Source organism: Pongo abelii, chromosome 7 (assembly GCF_028885655.2).
Source record: "Pongo abelii isolate AG06213 chromosome 7, NHGRI_mPonAbe1-v2.0_pri, whole genome shotgun sequence".
In the NCBI taxonomy this organism is placed as follows: Eukaryota; Metazoa; Chordata; class Mammalia; order Primates; family Hominidae; genus Pongo; species Pongo abelii.
Window position 1 is genome coordinate 14,762,002 of NC_071992.2, and position 19,219 is coordinate 14,781,220.

Sequence of the window (19,219 nt, forward strand, 5' to 3'; positions counted from 1 at the left end):
GAAATAATCCAGACCAGCTCCATTTCTCATAAAATAAAGCCCACTGTGCCAGTCCTAGAGACAATTTGAGCGCTAAGAGAGGCTGCTTTTAAATTACGTTGCTGTAATACTACACTGAGCCAAGAAAAACACAAGGCTGTAAAAGCCATAATCCTGATCTTGATCATTAATTTCGACAACTGTTTTCTTTAAGCTTTACATAAAAGTAAGAAGGGCATGGGTATTGTTCTCCCAAGTATTTCTGGCAGAGACTGAGATGAATAACAGAAAAAGATTATTTATTCATTTTACAGCAAGAGAAAACACACAGACACCTGTGAAATTTTAAATCCAACAGCCCTGCAAGAGGGGTGTGAAGCAACTGAAATTTCTGTAGACAAGGTGGAGACAGATAGAGATCTTCGTACCTGATCTTTATCTGACCAGCTTAGATAACACTGTTCTAGAAACTAATGAAAGCCTAACTTGGATCTGCCGGTAAAAACATACAATTGCATCAGTCATTAGAGACTGGGAAATTTATTTTCGCATCATTCAATAACTACACAGAAACCTGTTCCACAAACAAGGGGACAAGGAAGAAAGTGATGACATGGGTTTCCAGGAGGTCACCATGCAGACCCTCTTGTCAAAGAGCACTATCGAGGCCAGGCGTGGTGGCTCACGCCTGTAATCCTAGCACTTTGGGAGGCTGAGGTGGGAGGATCACTTGAGGTCAGGAGTTCGAGACCATCCTGTCCAATATGGTGAAACGCCATCTCTGCTAAAAATACAAAAATTAGCCGGACGTGGTGGCGCCCTCCTGTAGTCCCAGCTACTTGGGAGGCTGAGGTGGGAGAACTGCTTGAACCCAGGTGGCAGAGGTTGCAGTGAGCCAAGGTCACACCACTGCACTCCAGCCTGGGTGACAGAGCGAGACTCCATCTCAGAAAAAAAAAAGAATGCTATCAAGGAAGCTACAAGCTTCAGTTGGTCCCATTTTTCCCCAACGCAAACAATCTGAAGATCAAAGGACACTCACATTGGTAGATCTGTAGAAAGGTTTCCGAGAGTTTGTTCGTCATGAGTGGCTCAGGAAGATCTCGAAAATACTGCTTCAGCATGTCTGCCACGTCATAAGCAGACTGTCCTTCGTAGTTGACACAGTCTGTGGCACCTTCATTCATCTGGCGCAGAGCCTGAATCCGGGACTTGACCCCTGATTTTCTGAAGAGCCCAACCTGTCGGAAGAACAACACTAAGTGTGGGGTACATTCACACGGATGCAGTGTTTACACCACACAACTAGAAGAAGCTGCATGTGATCCAAGCTCCCCTGAGTACGCGGACCCGCAGGCAGCGCTCTCACCTGATCCAAACAATGGTTCCGGAGGTATCGCATGGCCTGCTGGATGCTCTGAGGCAACGGCTGTCCTGTGCGCTGCACGTTGACTGTCAGTGGGACCCCAAACACACTCCGGTCCTTGTAGTCTGGAACCTTGATCCTCTTCATGAACTTGGGCACGGCCCTGTTAAAGAACACAGAGATGGTGGTGTCAGGGGAGACATGTTCGCTTGTCTGTCTACACTGTCCACTTCTGCAGGTAAACCCTATGGGCTCCAGATCTGTGCTAATATGGTAGCTACTTAAATTTAAATTAAACAAAATGACAAATTCAGTTCCCCAGTGGTACTGGCCACACTTCAGGTGCTCCTTCATCGTTTGTGCTCAGTACCTACTGTATTGGCCTGTGCAGATAAAGAACATTCCTATCATCCAGACAGTTCTCCTGGACAGTGCTGTTCTAGATCTTCTAAGAGTGGGCATTGTGAGGTCCAGTCTCATTTCCTCAGTTGAGAGTGTCCTTCCACTTTGAACCTGAAGAATTGGGGTCTACAGTCTTAAGGAAGCTGATGGATTTCCTTACAGAATGGCGGTATAGGAAGGAACAAGCAGAAAACAACATATAATACCCTAATTAGGGGCATCTGATAGAGTTGAAAAACAAGGTCCCTTTTGTCTTGAAAAAAGGATAAGAATCACTTCTGAGTTCTTGATGAGATCGAAAGCATTTAGGGTCAAAAGGTGCAGATAATACATGATGAGAAAAGAGCAATGAGACTAACACAATGGGAGCCTACTCCAGAGCTCAACAGTGAATGACCTGAAGTCAAAATAAATTCTGCTGCTGATGACCCGGAGAACATTACATCTTTAGGTTTCTAAAGGAAGATGGAAAAGGAACAATGGGGGTTTTGTGAGCCCACCCCAGGCTCCCTGGTGTCCTGAAACCAGGTCCACCCCAGCAGTATATGCAACAGCAGGAAACCCATGTCATGCATTTCAGGCTGTCAAGCAGAAATTCCAGCTCTCCAAATGACCTCTCTGAACAGGACCCGAAAGGGCAAGGCCAAACAGGAAAAGAACCTTGTGCAGAATTCCTCCCTGCTTCACAGATCCCACCATGTGAGGCTTTTACAGTTGGTTTTGAGTCACTGGAAACACTGACCAGAACTCAAGAAGTATTATGGACTTTCAGATTCTTGAGGGTTTGGTGGGATGGGGGTGGGAAACTCAGAAATGAGAATCTAAAATATGCAGTTTTAAATAGCCAGCAGGGAAAATATTACTCTAAGCACAGAGGAACTCCAGAGAAGACAGACTGCTTTGCCTTTTGAATGCTCACCAGCAGCCATGGCATGTTACTGTTTATAGCTCCAGGAAAGGTAAAACGAAAGAGCAGAGTTAAGTTTGTATTTCCATACAGTTAAGTATATGGTATCATGGCTATAAGTGTGCATAATACTCGCTTTGTCGGGGGAGAAAAGCCCGACGGCGGAATGTGAAAAGAACACATTACGATCCCCACCGAGAATCTGAAGCATGTGAGGATAAACCGGTCAATACTTATTTCTGTCATTCAGAACAAACAACTTCTGTATTTAGCAAGGCTCACATAATAACAGCCTTTGAACGGGAGGTGCTTTGATGCTGAAGTTAAATCTGCTATGAGTCCTAAGGAGAGGAGGAGCTGGAGACAGAAAGAACAGTTTCCTTGCTTTGCCGACTTTCTCAAGCAACTTGGGTTCGCTACAGAGCGCTACTAATGAAATGGGCGGCTTCTCCATTTTTATCAAATACGGTAGTTGTGCAACTGGATAATAAACACTCAGATTACTGAAAAGACTTAAGGATTCCCAGCTGACACTGAAAAATGCACTGAGATGTCAATCTAGAAACATTTCTCTGCTTGGCACTGATAGCAGAAAAATTAAGATGTACCCAGATTAGGTGATATCCATGACCCATCTAGCCTTACAGCCTACCCCTCACACTCTATATACTAAGGAGCTATATTTTTCAAAGTAATTATGAACAATTTGTACAATGCATTTCATCTCTACATTTGAGTCTATAATATGTTAGAGTAGTGAATTCCTTAAAATAGTTATTCACTGTTCGACAGTCTTTGCTAGAAAAAAAGTAACCTGAATTCTTTAGCACAGGTAGATGCTACAAATATTCGCACCCAAATTTATTACTATTATTATTTTTTTTTTTGAGACAGACTCTTACTCTGTCGCCCAGGCTGGAGTGCAGTAGCCTTATCTTGGGGCTCACTGCAAACTCCATCTTCTGGGTTAAAGGGATTCTCATGCCTCAGCTTCCTGAGTAGATGGGATTACAGGTGCATGCCACCACACTCAGCTAATTTTTGTATTTTTAGTAGAGATGGGGTTTCGCCATGTTGGCCAGGCTGGTCTCAAACTCCTGGCCTCATGTGATCCACCTGCCTCAGACTCCCAAAATGCTGGGATTACAGGCATGAGCCACCACACCCGCCCCAAAATGATTTCTAAAAACAGGCATGAATAGAGTTATAAGACCAGGTACTGTAAATCAAGAATTTCAAAGATGGTCTCATAAAATTTTATTGTTTTTCTTTTCCTCCATACAAAAATATGATCTGATACTGTGCATATATTTACTTACAGTGGATTATTCTTAATATTGGGAAGGAGGTGCCTATACCACGTGATGCAAGAGTAACACATTCTCACCCCATCAACTGGCAATCTGTCACTCAAAGAGCTGAAAATTCAATCAATCAACCCACGCTGATAATTTCCTAAGACTCCACTGGCTTCAACAATACCAAATGTGGCCTCAAGAATATAGAGAGTGGCTGGCGTGGTGGCTCACGCCTATAATTCCAGCAACTTGGGAGGCTGAGGTGGGTGGATCTCTTGAGCCCAGGAATTCCAGACCAGCCTAGTTAACATGGTGAAACCCCATCTCTACAAAAAGGAAAAAAGAAAAAAAAAAAAAAACTAGCCGGGTGTGGTGGAGAGCAACTGTAGTCCCACCTACTCAGGAGTCCAGCCACTCTGGAGCCTCAGGTGGGAGAATCGCTTGAGCCCAGGAGGTCAAGGCTGCAGTGAGCCGAGATCGCACCACTGCACTGCACTCCAGCCTACGTGACAGAGCAAGACCCTGTCTCAAAACAAACAAACAAACAAACAAAAACGCAGAGAGTGATTGCCATAGGATGACAGATGAAATATATTAATAAAGGAGAGAAGTGTCATTTTTTACTGTGGGGACAACCTTGAGGAGCTGACCAAAAATATCATTTTCAACGACAGTTGACTGATCATTTAAACTCTTACCAGCTAAAACCATGCTTGTTAGAAGGTGTGTATTTCTCCAGCAGGGCCGTTAGCTTTAGGAGTGAGTATTTCTGCAGCAGGTTCATCTGGGCCACAGACTGGCAGTTAATCTGTAGTGATACAGAGTTGAGGCTTGGCCGATGTGAGCTCTGGAAACTGTGCCATCTCAGTCGGTGCCTGCGAGAGGAGAGGAAAGTGAGTGTGAAGCCTTTTTATTTGATTTTATTTATTTTATTTTCTCTTGCTCCGTTGCCCAGGCTGGAGTGCAGTGGTGCCATCATAGCTCACTGCAGCCTTGAACTCCTAGGTTCAAGTGGTCCTCCTGCCTCAGCCTCCTGAGTAGCCAGGACTGCAGGCCTGTGCCACCACATCTTGCTCGTTTTTTAATTTTTTGTAGAGATAGAGTCTCCCTATGTTGTCCAGCTTGGTCTCAAACTCTTGGCCTCAAATGATCCTCCCACCTCGGCCTCCCAAAGTATTGGATTACAAGTGTGAGCCACTGTACCTGGCCCAAAGGCTTTTTAATAGGTAGACGCAACATTAGCAATGGGCTGCTTGCTGGCATCTTATCTTAGGAACTGAGAGGACTTGATTTCTATCCCATGCTTTAATGCCCATTATGGGAAAATATACACAATATAAAGTGTACCATTTTCACCATTTTTAAATGTGCAGTTGAGTGGCACCAAGTTCATTCTCATTGTGTGACCATCTCTGCCAACCATCTCCAGAACTTTTTTCATCTTCCCCAACCGGAACTCTATACCCATTCAATCATACCCATTTTTTTGAATTTTGGTGCTTCCTGGTCTGACAGCTTCCTTAGGAATGGACATGGCTAAGAATGCCAGACTTAATCCCATTTCCTCCCACAGAACAAGCACAGGCAATCTCTTTCTGACCCCCCGTGCCCCACACCTGGAGGGAGGAGAAAAGTTCTTACCTGTTGGACCTGGTTAGGGAAGCCCCAACCCCAGAATCCCTTCTTTCCGGGATGTCGGAGGGCTCTTCCGGTTCATTCAGGGAGTTGCCTGTGCTGTCCAGGTCGCTGGGTGTGGTTCGGTCGTTGTCCACATCCAGGTGTATCTGTTTCGGAGAGGACGGGCAGGGAGAGACCGAGTCCAGGGCTGAGTCCGAATCTCCCTCATCAGAAAACTTCTCCGACCACTGATTGACTATCCGCTGCATCCCCTTCACGTGGTAGAGGATGTCGTCCAGCTCGGGGAAGATGTCCTCGTTCTCCAGATCCGCCAGGTCCCCTGAACTGGAGTAGAGGATGGAGCCCGGCACGTTGTCGTAGATGCTCAGGCGGCTGCTCATGGAGCTGGAAGAATTGCGCCTCTTCAGTTCCTTGGGGCTGTCGCTGCTGTTTTCCCTCCTGAGGCTGATGTGGCCAGGGCCGTGGAAGCTTCCCGTCCTCCAGTTCACAGAGCCGTTATTCCCCGAGGGGGAGAAACTGCCATTGGTGAGAGCTTTGGGGAAAGTGCCAGGCTTGTGGTCTTCAGGGATGTAGAACACCGTGTCCTCTGGGTAGCTCTCGCGGTTCTTAAAGTTCTGCTCCATCACGTTGTTAAATGTTGACTGATTGAAAGGATCGAAGCCCTCTAAGTACATGCCCACCCGCTTGTTGCACGCACTGAGGCTCCGGGTCCTGGTAACAGGGCTGGGCGTGCTGACCGCGCTGCTGGTCTCCGACTGGCTGCTGCTGCTGCTGGTCTGCGTGGAGTTGGAAACGCTCCTCTTTCGTACCATGGGGACGTTGATGCGGTTGCCGTTGAGGGCGGAGATCTCCACGCAGTTGAGCTGCTTCAGCTTCTCCTCATCCATCCCCTCTTGCAGGATGGGCCCGCTGATGATCAACCCCAGCTTTGAGGGCGCTTTGTGCTTGCTGTGGTGGGAGCCCTTGAGCTTCAGGCTCTCCATCCGTTTCAGCAGACTGCGCGTCTTGGACTTGGCGGTTTTTTCGTGGCCTTTCATGCTGAAGCTGAAGCTGGACAGTTCCTTGGGAGACGGCAGGCTGCCGAAAGAGTCGTCATTGCCTGCCAAGTTGCTGGAGGAGCAAACGCTGATGACGGAGTTAGTCCGGGGGGTGGCAGCATCCTCGCTGGGGGGCGCGTGGCTAGGGAGGCTGCCAGTGCTGCTGAGGCTGCGGACAGAAGACACCTCCTGGCGCTCGCTGAGGTCCATCAGCGTGCCTCCGGGGCTGGGGCCGTCCTTCGGGTGGGAGTCGTCTGGGGACCCAGGGACTAGGTCTTGTTTTGGAGAAAAGACATCAAACTCTTCAAGCCGAGACCACCTCTTGCTGTCCCTTTGGAAAGTCCATTTGCCACTGATGGCACAAGGCTCATCCTCATCTGAATCGTCACTCTGCAAAGACAGAAAGGAGCCATTCACACACTGGGGCTGGCAGCCAGCAGGGAGCAGGGCATGAACAGGAGGCTGCTCATAATATGCCAGTAGTACCAATTTCCCCCTTGTACTTCATGATTTTAATTTTAAAGTTTTTTTTTTTTTTTTTTTTAGAAATAGGGTCTCACTCTGTTGTCCAGGCTGTATTGCCCAGGCTGGTTCTGAACTACTGACCTCAAGTGATCCTCCCACCTGAGCCTCCCAAAGTGCTGTGGTGACAGGGTTGAGCTACTGTGCCCAGCCCCACTTACATATTCTTTTCCTTTTTTAAATTTTCTGTAGAGAGCAGTAGTCTTATTATGTTGCCTAGGCTGGTCTCAAACTCCTGGCCTCAAGCGATCCTCCCACGTGGGCTCCCCAAAGTGTTGGGATTACAGGCATGACCCACAGTGCCCGGTGTTTTGTTTTGTTCTTTAAAGAACAAAGATGTATTTAAAGAATTTAACAGGAGAGTGCCTGACCAAATGTTGCAAGTTAAATAAGAACTATTTTATGGAAACTCTGGGATCCATAGGCTGTTCTTTAATTGCTCACAGAGGAAACCTCTGAGATGGTGAAAATTCCAGGCATGCAAAATATTTTGAACTGAAGTCAGCAATGAGCAGGACTGCCTCTGGGCTGCCTTCCGTTGTGCTGTCTTTTGTTGGTGTATGTTTATATTCCCTCTTGCAATTAAAAAGGTAGTTTTCAAACACTAAGAAGAGTGGCAACTTAAATCTCTCGACACTAAAAATGTATAAGGTCTCCCACTGGAGTAAAGGGGCCCTGGATCAAGGTGGGTCATCAAGCAGCTTCAGTCCCACTATCAGTGCTTTGGAGACTCTTACCGGTACCTTTTCTTCCCCTCCCCCACAAGACATGAGGCCTAGCGCTCAGTCCACATCTGACCTGTGAAGTTTCAACCTCAGTCATGCTCCAGCCAATTGAACAAGGCTTCACAAATACCCAGCCCTGACAGCTCGCGGCATTCATAAACACTGAGGAACGTCTTTGCTGATTATGTCCGATTTATGTACAGGACTCAGGGATAAGCTGTCACACGGACTACTGCATCTTGGCCTTTTCGGCAGGATATCAACGGGCACAGTTCAGTATGATATATGTCTTTTCCACTGGTGTGGAAAATATCCTACAGCCCAAGTTTCACAGGACAATGAGTGGCAAGCATGGAGCGCTGGCTTCTAGGGCTCTTCTGCACAGCTCAGTGGGCGCTGAGGTTCCAGTTCATTTGTTTAAAAGCTTTGACTCCCCAAGAAGGCAACTTTTTGCAGGTCAGGGATTCTGGCATAATTAAAATTTGAACCCGGAAGTCAGAAATATGTTCTTTGACCAAACTCATTCCTGTTTACTCTAATTTGTCACACTTACTCCCAGTACTACACCCACCTCTTCTCCTAAGATCTCATAAAAAGTCTTCACAACTCACACGCAGAAGAAAATACCATCCAGTTCGGTTCTGTACCACAATTTGACTAAACTGTGTGGGATTTCCTGCCTTCTCCTCTTCCTCCTCCAATTCCTTTCCTCCCTCCAAATCTCTTATTATTCTTCAATATTGCACAAATCGGCCTTTGCTTTCATCTCTACAGATTTGAAGCACAGTTACTGTTATATTTGGGAAGACAGAAGAGTTGGAAATAAACCTCAGTTTATTTCCTCTATGAGCAATGCAAAATCCACTGGGATTCCTTAAGCATGATCCCTTTATTATATAATAGGCATTGAGTTAGTAATTAGGCAAAATAATAGCTGATGTGATCAGGTCAAAAACAATAGATAAAATAATGTAATGGGCTAGTTGCAACTGTTGGCTTCAACTACATAAGGCTATCAAGTCTAGGCGATACCATTCAAGATGTAGATGCTTATGGAACAAGAAACTAAGAGTTTGAGAAACAAAACCTATTACAAAACACATCATTCACTTTTTTGTTTGCCCCTTTCCTCCCATTCTGTTATGCAATTTGTATACTCACTCGTTTCCGATGAGGACTAATTTCTAGCTTCATCACCGCGCATTTGTTTAAAGTATTTAGACGCCTATAGAGCAAAGAAATAGCGTTAGCAAAGATAGGCAACCACTCTCTAATGAGTCGATAAACACCTGTTTTTAAACAATTCATATATTTAAGGAGTTTCTTGGAACTCAGTAATATCTAATACCTACAGGAGTATTAGAAACTTCTTTAAAAAGTGAGTCATTTAAAAATACCTTGGCCAGGCACGGTGGCTCACGCCTGTAATCCCAGCACTTTGGGAGGCCTAGGCGGGCGGATCACGAGGTCAGGAGATCGAGACCATCCTGGCTAACATGGTGAAACCCCGACTCTACTAAAAATACAAAAAACCAAGCCGGGCGTGGTGGCGGACGCCTGTAGTCTCAGCTACTCGGGAGGCTGAGGAGAACCCAGGAGGCAGAGCTTTCAGTGAGCCAAGATCGCGCTACTGCACTCCAGCCTGGGTGACAGAGTGAGACTCTGTCCCAACAAAAACAAACAAACAAACAAACAAATAAATAAATAAATATAAAAATACCTTTATGTTTCGTAAGTTTTTCACTTTAATTTTTATATTTTAGTGTGAAATGGCACACAGCTATGATACTGTCAAGTCTCCCTGATTCTTCAACTCTCAATGAGTTGTTCTTACTAACAAAAATCATTCTTCCAATAACTCTTAGGTTGAGCCATTATGGACTGCCACACATGGTGCCAAGAAAGAAAAGTTTGTGACCAGGCACAGTGTCTCACACCTGTAATCCCAGCACTTTGGGAGGCCAAGGCAGGCAGATCACCTGAAGTCAGGGGTTTGAGACCAGCCTGTTCAACATGGCGAAACCCCAACTCTACTAAAAATGCAAAAATTAGCTGGGGGTGGTGGTGGGTGCCTGTAATGCCAGCTACTCGGGATGGGAGGTGAAGGTTGCAGTGAGCCGAGATTGTGCCACTGCACCCCAGCCTGGGCAAAAGAGCCAGACTCCATCTCAAAAAAAAAAAAGAAAGAAAAGAAAAGTTTGTGATGTCTCCTTTCATAGAAATAGAAACAGCAAAACAGCAACAAAGAACCAAGTAGAGTTTTTGGCAAAATAAACAGTGTTTTGTATTTCAAATCAAAACTCAAATTTAAAAAATTAGTTTTAGTTATCTCTGATGAATCATAATCTTGGACAGCCTGTTTAAAATTTTAGAGTCCTTGCACAGAATGGAAATTGAAGCCCTCTTTAATATCCAATATTTAGAACAGCTTCCTGTTATAGGACAATATAATGTGTGCTATAGTCACGGCAATAGGGCAAATGATCGTTTAAAGAATTTGCGTACTGTAACTTCAAGGATCCAAATCTTACCAGGTTCAAAATTAAGCACTCAGGTAAGATTCTTTTTGCAACAGGCATCCTATTGTCATTTTGATACCAATACTTTGACCTCTGCCAAACAGCAATATCAATTTAAAATTAGGGAAATTTAGTTTCGTTGAAAATAAAATACTTAAAAAAAAAACAAACCCCAAAACCTCATGGAGAAATAATGCAATAGTTGAAAAAAGAAACACTTTAAATATGCTGAACTAAACGGTATGTACAAATATGAATGACAGCCCTTCAAGGCCCCAATTTTCCTGCCATCTCCCAGATGATCATCACTTAGTCTTCCTCAAATGAACCTGTAATGTGTCTTGTTTGCCATCTGTCACCAGTTTTCCAGTTTTTCCTACCAATTGCAATTCTTACATTTTCATAAGATCAGATCATTTAATTCACACAAATTCCTGGGAACCTGAGACCTCCTCAGGGCTTTATCTTCCTGATCCTGTTCTTGCCTTTTGCCTAACAATGTTGATGCAACAGAATAGAAAGTATTTTCGCCTGCCTGATAAGCCCGATTTTGCCTTCATAGCTTAGGTGGTAGCCTGTTTATAGAATAAACAAAGATAGCACAGAGCGCCTAGGTTCAGAAAAGTTCTCTCTGTTGATGGGGAAGAAAAGAAAACAAATAACTAAGAAAAAGTCTGCATACTTTAAAATGAGTGGATATAAGGCCCCTCTATTGGGGGTGTCAATTACTTAAATGACTTACACCCACACTGTTTTAGTTCTCAAATGCTTTCAAGATTTAAAGAATCCGGAATGGTTACAGTTAGTCTTAGGTCTGGGTTCCATTAATCAAACCTGTAATCAAATACTCACTTGACTTCATTTGGGCTTTAATGGTTGAATGGTGTTTATAACCAAATTTACTAGCCACAGAGGCCTATGGGGCTGGGGAGGGGTTTAGCCTCACCAACTCCAGATTTTAGTCAAACGAAAAAGACCCAGGAGGCCAGTTCTATAAAGGTCAACATTATCTTTTTATGTTGGTAGCACCCAGCTAACAGCATTACAGACCTAAAGCCCAGAGTTATACCCTAGGGTTTCTGTGGTTTTCATTTGTCCCGGAGGACCCCCAAAGAATGTACTCTGCTGGGACCTTATTTCCTTACAGAGACAGTACTGATATCAAATCATAGTTCCAGCTACACAAACGAGGCCTACTGCGGGCCAGGCACTATGCTAGGCACTACCTATGTATGCCTTCATCTTCCCAACGACCCTATGGTACAGATATCATGATTAACCTACATTTTACAGAGGAGGAAATGGGGCTTGGGGAGGTCACACATCTTGTCTAAGTCCACACGATTAAAACATGGTGGCTCTCAAACCCAGTAACTTCTGTGTTCCTTTCTTTTTCTTCTTCTTTTTTTTTTTTTTTTTTTTTGGAGACAGTCTTGCTCTATTGCCCAGGCTGGAGTGCAGTGGTGCGATCTTGGCTCACTGCAACCTCCGCTTCCCCGTTTCAAGCAATTCTCATGCCTCAGCCTCCTGAGCAGCTGGGACTACAGGCGCCCGCCACCATGCCCAGCTAATTTTTTGTATTTTTAGTAGAAGTGGGGGTTTGCCATGTTGCCCGGCTGGTCTCGACCTCCTGAGCTCAGGCAATCCACTCACCTCGGCCTCCCAAAGTGCTAGGATCACAGGCATGAGCCACTGTGCCCGGCAATCTGTGTTCCTTTCTAAAATAAATATTAATGGTAGTAATAAATGAAAGCAACTTATATCCTAAGGGATTCCCCACACAGTGGCTGAAATGCTGGGCGTAACCCATCCGTCCAGAAGCCTGGGCCTTTCCCATCCCCCTAAGGACACTCCCAGGCTGGGCTCCACAGGAATGTGTCCCTGTTATCTCCTGGGCAACTTCTACCCTGCTCTGAAGAGGGAGGAGCGCAAGGCTGGCCTATGAAAGGTTCAAAAGCTTCTCTGCATGGAGCTTCAGGAACCCAGATAAAAGCATAGCAGGTGGGGTCCTGGGCCCCATTGTATTCAAAGTAAAAACAAGCCAAAAACAAAGACGAGAAGAGGGAGAAGGGGGAAGGATACAATTTTCCAACTAAGACTCTCACAAATAAAAATGGTTACAATTCTTAAAGATATTTTCTTGGAATCTGTGCAATTGCTTTAAAAAATCACATGCTACTCCCAGCCTTTTCTTTTCTTTTTTGAGATAGGTTCACTCAGGTTGGAATGCAATGGTGCTATCACGGCTCACTGGAGCCTGGACCTCCTGGGCTCAGAGGATCCTCCCGCCTCAGCCTCCCAAGTAGCTGGGACTACAGGTATGCACCATCAAGCCTGGCTAATTTTTGTTATTTTTTATAGAAATGGGGTCTTGCCATGTTTCCCAGGATGGTCTCCAACTCCTGGAGGCTCAAGGGATCTTCCCATCTTGGCCTCCCAAATTGTTGAGCCACTGTGCCTGGCTACGTGCTTCCCTTTTAACAGACCAGAAATTGTGACAAAGTTAAAATCTGCTCTAAGGTGGGCTGCTTTGCATGGCTCAGGCATCTGATGGACTGCTTTACAACAAAGTAAATACTGCAGATGACAGTGTGGAAATCTATTTTTCATTATACAACTGTCACTTGATGTACATAATTCTTTGCTGTGTTTATAGAAGGAGTCATTTTTAATTCCAAGGGAAAATAGCAATTTGGAATAGTTTTCAGAAGCTGTAGAAAGGCAAGCAATAGAAAGAACATTTCACAAGAGGTATCCTGGTAGTGAATCACAGTTCACAATACTGCCTGCACGTGCTTCAAGACAAAGCGAATCACTGCTCCAGGATTACTATTGAGTATAGCTCTCATAATCTTGGTCTTATCATTGGAATTGCATTATGTAGTAAAGCTAGCAAGATCAGGCCAAAGCCATTTCTCCAAGGGAACAGATCCATGAACCCCTTGCAGTGTGAATGTAAAAATGCTGGCTAGCAATCTAAATCCAAAAAATCTATAGTCCCACACTTGTAACTTTTGGTTATTGCCAAACTTTATATTTAAGACAATGTCATTGTTCTCATAAAACCCACTAAGTCTACAAATCTTCTTGCCCCGAGTAGAAAAAGAAGCTCCTACTTACTTCTTGACCAAAGGAGCTGTAAGATCTGTAAATGTCACGGGTACATGAACACTCTAAACTAAGAATAATGCTAGAGTATATATGAGATCACTTATAAGATCCCTGCATAAAATATGGTCCCAGTACAAGGGGAGGAGGTAGGTGGGAAAGATTTTGTAAAATGTTTAAGCTGAATTTCTGCAACCATATTACCACATGTATTTAAAATCAACTGTTCAGAAAATATCAACAAGGCAAAGACAAAAGTCTATAAAAAGTCTGTCAGTCTAGAGAGAACTTCCAAATCACAGGGCAGAATTTCAAATAATACTGTAGCTTCGTTATTTGCTGGCCCTTGAATTCCATAGGCTAAGAAGGTATTTGGAAGAGGCAGGTCTAGCAAATGAAGTGATTATCACATAATCAGCACAACAGGCATCTCAACTACGCTATGCAGCTGACAGCTCAGAACTTGTAACGTGTTTTAAAGAAAGGTGCTGGCTGGGTGTGGTGGCTCACGCCTGTAATCCCCAGCCCTTTGGGAGGCCAAGGGGGGTGGATCAGGAGTTCAAGACCAGCCTGGCCAGTATGGTGAAACCCCACCTCTACTAAAAAAAATACAAAAAATTAGCTGGGTGTGGTGGTGAGTGCCTGTAATCCCAGCTATTCAGGGGGCTGAGGCAGAGAACTGCTTGAAGCCGGAAGGCAGAGGTTGCAGTGAGCTGAGATCACGCCACTGTACTCCAGCCTGGGCGACAGAGTGAGACTCCATCTCAAAAAAACAAATAAATAAATAAAATAAAGGAAGGTGCTTGAAGTACACCCGATAGAGGTCCCTTTTCTTCTGAACATTTGTTTAGGCCTCTCGAAAGGGGCATCATTTTCATGAAAAGTCCATTTACGTGGACATGTGGACAAGAGCCCTGGGGTTTTCCATTACAAACCAGTTGATGACTATTACTGTGAATTCTGAAGAATTTCCTTTTTTAAAAAAGAAAATCCAACCCTAGGCCTTTCTGCACATACTCAAATTGGGGCCTGATAATTTAATTTTTAAAGCACTCTGACATCCATCACTGCATTTCCTATGAGATGTTATTCTATTCAGGAGAGAAAACTGAAGGCCAACTAGCATAGAGTCTGCTTCTTCTAGGCTTTTCTTTTCACCAGAGATCTAGCAGCACAGACTTATTCGCTTCAAAGAAAGGTGGCTTCTCAAAAGGTACTCAGAGCCAGTGTAAATTGCAAAGTACAGAGGATACTTTTTCTCCCAGAAATGGAAAACAACATTTCAAACTGATATTCTGAAAAAGCATTCAAGAATTTAATCATGACCCTTTGGCCTGACATGCTGGAGTGATATTTTTATGACCCAAGAATTCCTAAGCTATTGCTGCTGTCCAGAGTGCCCACTCTCTAACTGGTTTAAAATGTGTGAAATGACGTAATGCTTAAACATTTCCCAAGATGCATCTCAGAAGTGACCTCATGCATATGCATGATCACCAGTGATGGATTGAAAACAGATTAATTCTGCTCCACAGCTAAGCATGAAAACATTAAAAAAATGTCTGGAGTAGTTCATATTCCAGATGCGGACTCTTACCCCTCCCGAAACTGCATCTGTGACATTTTTTCATTCCCGATGATATAGTTATGATATTACACTCCACAGTGAAGTTCTTGGAATTAGGTTTCTTTCAGAAAATGGGTTCATACCCTGTACATGTCTATCAGTCATTTAATTAGACTAGAAAAGTGACAGTGTTTCTGTGGTTAAGACGACTGTTTGTTTTTTCCTCTCTTAAACCATGAGAACTAGCCTAGTCCATACACTATTCTAAATATCCCATCTATCTGCCCCAAACCACTGCTTACTTTGGCTGCTTCAAATAACACTGTATTATATGAGAAAGGCAGAAAACAGAACTCCCACTGCTTTCTTTGCCTACAAAGAGGAAAGAAATACTGGATGTCATTCTACCTTCATGATGTTTCTCCAAGTTAAAAAAAAAAATGCTGAGATGGGATGTGGTGGCTCACTCCTGCAATCCCAGCACTTTGGGAGGCCGAGATGGATGACAGCTTGAGCCCAGGAGTTCAAGACCAGCCTAAGCAACATAGCGAGACCGCATCTCTACAAAAAATACAAGAATTAGCTAGGTACGGTGGTGTGCACCTGTAGTCCCAGCTACTCCAGAGGCTGAAGTGGGAGGATCACCTGTAGCTGGGAGGTCAAGGCTGCAGTGAACCATGATTGTGCCACTGCACTCCAGCCTGAGCAACAGAGTGAGACCTTGTCTTTAAAAATAAAAAATAAAATAAAAAACAGAACCAAAAAAACCCAGGCTGGGTGTGGTGGCTCACACCTGTAATCCCTGGACTTTGGGAGGCCGAGGTGAGTGGATCACCTGAGGTTAGGAGTTTGAGACCATCCTGGCCAACATGGTGAAACCCAGTCTCTACTAAAAATACAAAAAATTAGGTGGGCCTGATGGTGGGTGCCTGTAATCCTAGCTACTTGGGAGGCTGAGGCAGGAGATTTACTTGAACCCGGGAGGCAGAGGTTGCAGTGAGCTGAGACCGCGCCATTGCACTCCAGCCTGGGCAACAAGAGCGAAACTCCTTCTCAAAAAAACAGAAACAAAAACAAAAACAAAAAAACCCTGAAATTAAAATAATACTTATTTAGTTTCATAATCAAATCAACCTATGTGAATTTTGTCTGTGTATAATTTTTTCCCCCAGAATTCATCTTTTAGGGATTTTAGCTTTTGAGAAAAATCAGAAAGGATGAAAAAGTTAAAATGAGTAGACAAGTCAAGAAGAGCTTGAAAGGATTATCAATGTCCCATCATCGTCTGCTACAGGTTTTATTACTTCCACTTCACTAAAACCTATAAGCTGCCTCTCAGCTTGAAGACCCAAAAGCACAATGATCAAGAATTTCTAAGTTTTATTCAATTTCACATCATTTAACTGTCTGTTGCCTATATGTTAAAGACCGTGCTATTTTACAGTCTTATTTCGTCCTATAATTATTTTATACGAGGGGAAACTGAAGAGGTTGAGAGGAGCTTTCTTGGAATTCAAGTGATGCTCCTGTCTTTATATGCCATCCCCCATTTATTCCTCTGAACATGCTAAATTTCCATCGTACCCTTTTAGGAAACCTTAATCCAAATTTCCAAACCACCTGAGAGTTGTTACTTGTTACACCAATTATATCAAATATGGAATGCTATTGTTTGAGTACTTCCTAGGACAGTGTGGATGCTATTTTAATGGCAATACTAAATAACAATATTTTACTTAATTTTTAATTAAAAGGTCTATGATCACTATATGGTTTGCCAATAAAGACCTAACACAATTAGCAAGAACAAAAGCAAACAAAGCCTATCTTAGTGATAAGTACTGTGTTCTTAAAAAATCAAAAAGGAAAACACTCAAAACGTGTCCATTTACCTGCATAGAGCCTCAATGGCATCTCTGTCCAAAAAATCATGCTCTCTCTTGACCAAGGAAATATCGATGGGGAACAGGAAATCTATGAGGAAAATAAACAAATGTATTTGTTGAGCACCTAAAACCCAATTTGCCAAATAGCCCAGTTTACCAAAGCAGGGAAAAAACTCTTCAGCAATGTACTGAGCACCTACTGTAGGACACCTCATTCCCCATCAAGTTTTATGGGACTATAAGGCAATTCAAGCCAATCCTGCATCACTGTCCTAAAGGAGCTTCAGCTTTAAAGTGGGGGAAACTCAAAATATTGCTTCTGGTCAAGGAGAAGTGGTTCAGAACATTGTTATACCTTTAAACAAAGCAGGCAATAAATCCCCAGTAGAAATTATCATTTAAGCCACAATGGCTGTCAGAAGAATGCTCCCTTTTAATGTGGCTGGGCTGTGTGTATGTGTGTGTGTCTTTGCTCACGTGTGATCAGGGAAAACGTCATGGAAGGAAAACTGAGCCACAGAAAGATCTAGAGAACAATGAAAAGTGGTAGGAAATGGAATGTAATCCACTCACATGGCATCAAGAGCTAAGGAGAATTCAAGATATGCTTTTTAAAAACAAATATTAGCACAGCAATATGGCCTTGCAGGAATTGATATAACTCCCCTAAAAAGAAAGGGCTAGCTGTAAAGTTGCTACAGGACAACAGAATCTCAAATCCTTTAATCTGTAGAAGAGTTCATTCAGTTCTCTCAAGACAATGAAGAAGCTGTATCAGAACTGAAAACCAGAGAGGGGGAAAACAGTCAACTCAATGAAGGAATTCCTTTCTCTGGACTGCCTAAAAAGATCTCTTGGTAAGTAAATATACCCAAGAAAAGGAGAGCGGAGGTAGCCACTGTGGAAATTTACAACAGCTCTGAAATTGCCACTGGCTAAAGGCAAGTTATCACCCTCTTGGAGTTCCAGCTATGAGGGCAAATCATGGGCCTCCTCAGTAGAATGCTACTACAATACCACGAAGAGGAGTGTCTCGGTGTGGGGTTAACTCTTTGGACCAGACCTGGGTGAAATCAGTCATCACAGCAGGAAACTAGAATCACCACAAGCTAAAAAATTCTCTTTGGCTGGGCACTGTGGCTCACATCTGTAATCCCAGCACTTTGGGAGGCCCCAAGGAGAGAAGATCATTTGAGCTCAGGAGATTGAGACCAGCCTGGGCAGCACGGCGAGACCCTGTCTCTACAAAAAAAATTTTTAAAAAAATGTATTGGGCATGGTGGCACGCACCTGTGGTCTCAGCTACATGGGATGCTGAGGTGGAAGATCACCTGAACCCTGGAGTTTGAGGCTGCAGTGAACTCTGATTACACCATTGCACTTCAGCCTGGATGACAGAGTGAGACCCTGTCTGAAAAAAAATAAAAAATAAAAAATCCCTTTGGCCTTCAAAATGGCTAATGCCACACAGTGGAATAGACATGGCTGTCAGCAGTTTTGGAGATGCAGGTAATTAGTCCTGTTCCAGCTCCTGTGGGTGCACAACTGCTCATTATGTTTTTATTGTTTCTTATGATCACTGGTTTTATGGAATGATATGGAATTTCTTATTCTTAGTAATCTATTTTCTAGAGATAATATATCAGAATGAGTATAAACTTGTAGTCTATCCTTTTTTTTCTGAAGTCTACAGTTGGATTACTGACATTGTTCCCTAAATGATAATATAGGCAGACCAAGGAAGTGGCTATAGTCCAGAGATTTGTGAATACATAAAATTTAGTATCACAGAATGACATTTCTTCACTAATTTATAGACCAAGTCTCTCTTAGACAAATGATTCGTGGAACCATTATAATGGAAATAGAAAGACTTATAGTCAATGGAAACTAGAGCATTACTAAATGAAGCAAGACAGGTTGTAACATTGTCTGAAGGTTGTGACACTGTATTTTGCTTTTTTTTGTTTGTTTTTAAATTTTTTAACTAGGGATGCGGTCTCACTATGTTGGCTAGGTTGGCCTTGAACTCCTGGCCTCAAGCGATCCTCCCACCTCAGCCTCCCAAAGTGCTGGGATTACAGGCATGAGCCGCCATCCCTGGCCTGTATTTGACTCTGAATACACACCAAGATTAAATAACAGAGCTGATATTAAGGGATTTTTTTTAATATTTACAGAGTATAACATCAGATCTATAAATGGAAATTGAAATTTTCATATGCCTGTTACCTGTATGTGAAAAAGTAACTGTGTTATTTTAGG

At 43.5% G+C, this 19,219-nt stretch overlaps 1 protein-coding gene across 6 annotated transcripts in view; it reads right to left on the minus strand.

Moving 5' to 3' along the window:
* The window catches only part of DLC1 (DLC1 Rho GTPase activating protein), a 524,846-nt gene that overhangs the window by 10,403 nt on the left and 495,224 nt on the right, over positions 1 to 19,219 (minus strand). For 5 of the 6 annotated variants that reach the window (XM_054561211.2, XM_024250985.3, XM_024250984.3 and 2 more), the window contains 6 exons: positions 16,961 to 17,042; positions 9,036 to 9,099; positions 5,594 to 7,017; positions 4,651 to 4,827; positions 1,349 to 1,508; positions 1,022 to 1,220 (listed from right to left, as the gene is read on the minus strand). In XM_054561211.2, the coding sequence (XP_054417186.2) occupies positions 1,022 to 1,220; positions 1,349 to 1,508; positions 4,651 to 4,827; positions 5,594 to 7,017; positions 9,036 to 9,099; positions 16,961 to 17,042 (2,106 nt within the window). The remainder of the gene's footprint in view (positions 1 to 1,021; positions 1,221 to 1,348; positions 1,509 to 4,650; positions 4,828 to 5,593; positions 7,018 to 9,035; positions 9,100 to 16,960; positions 17,043 to 19,219) is intronic. The other variant, XM_063726515.1, reaches the window with a different exon arrangement.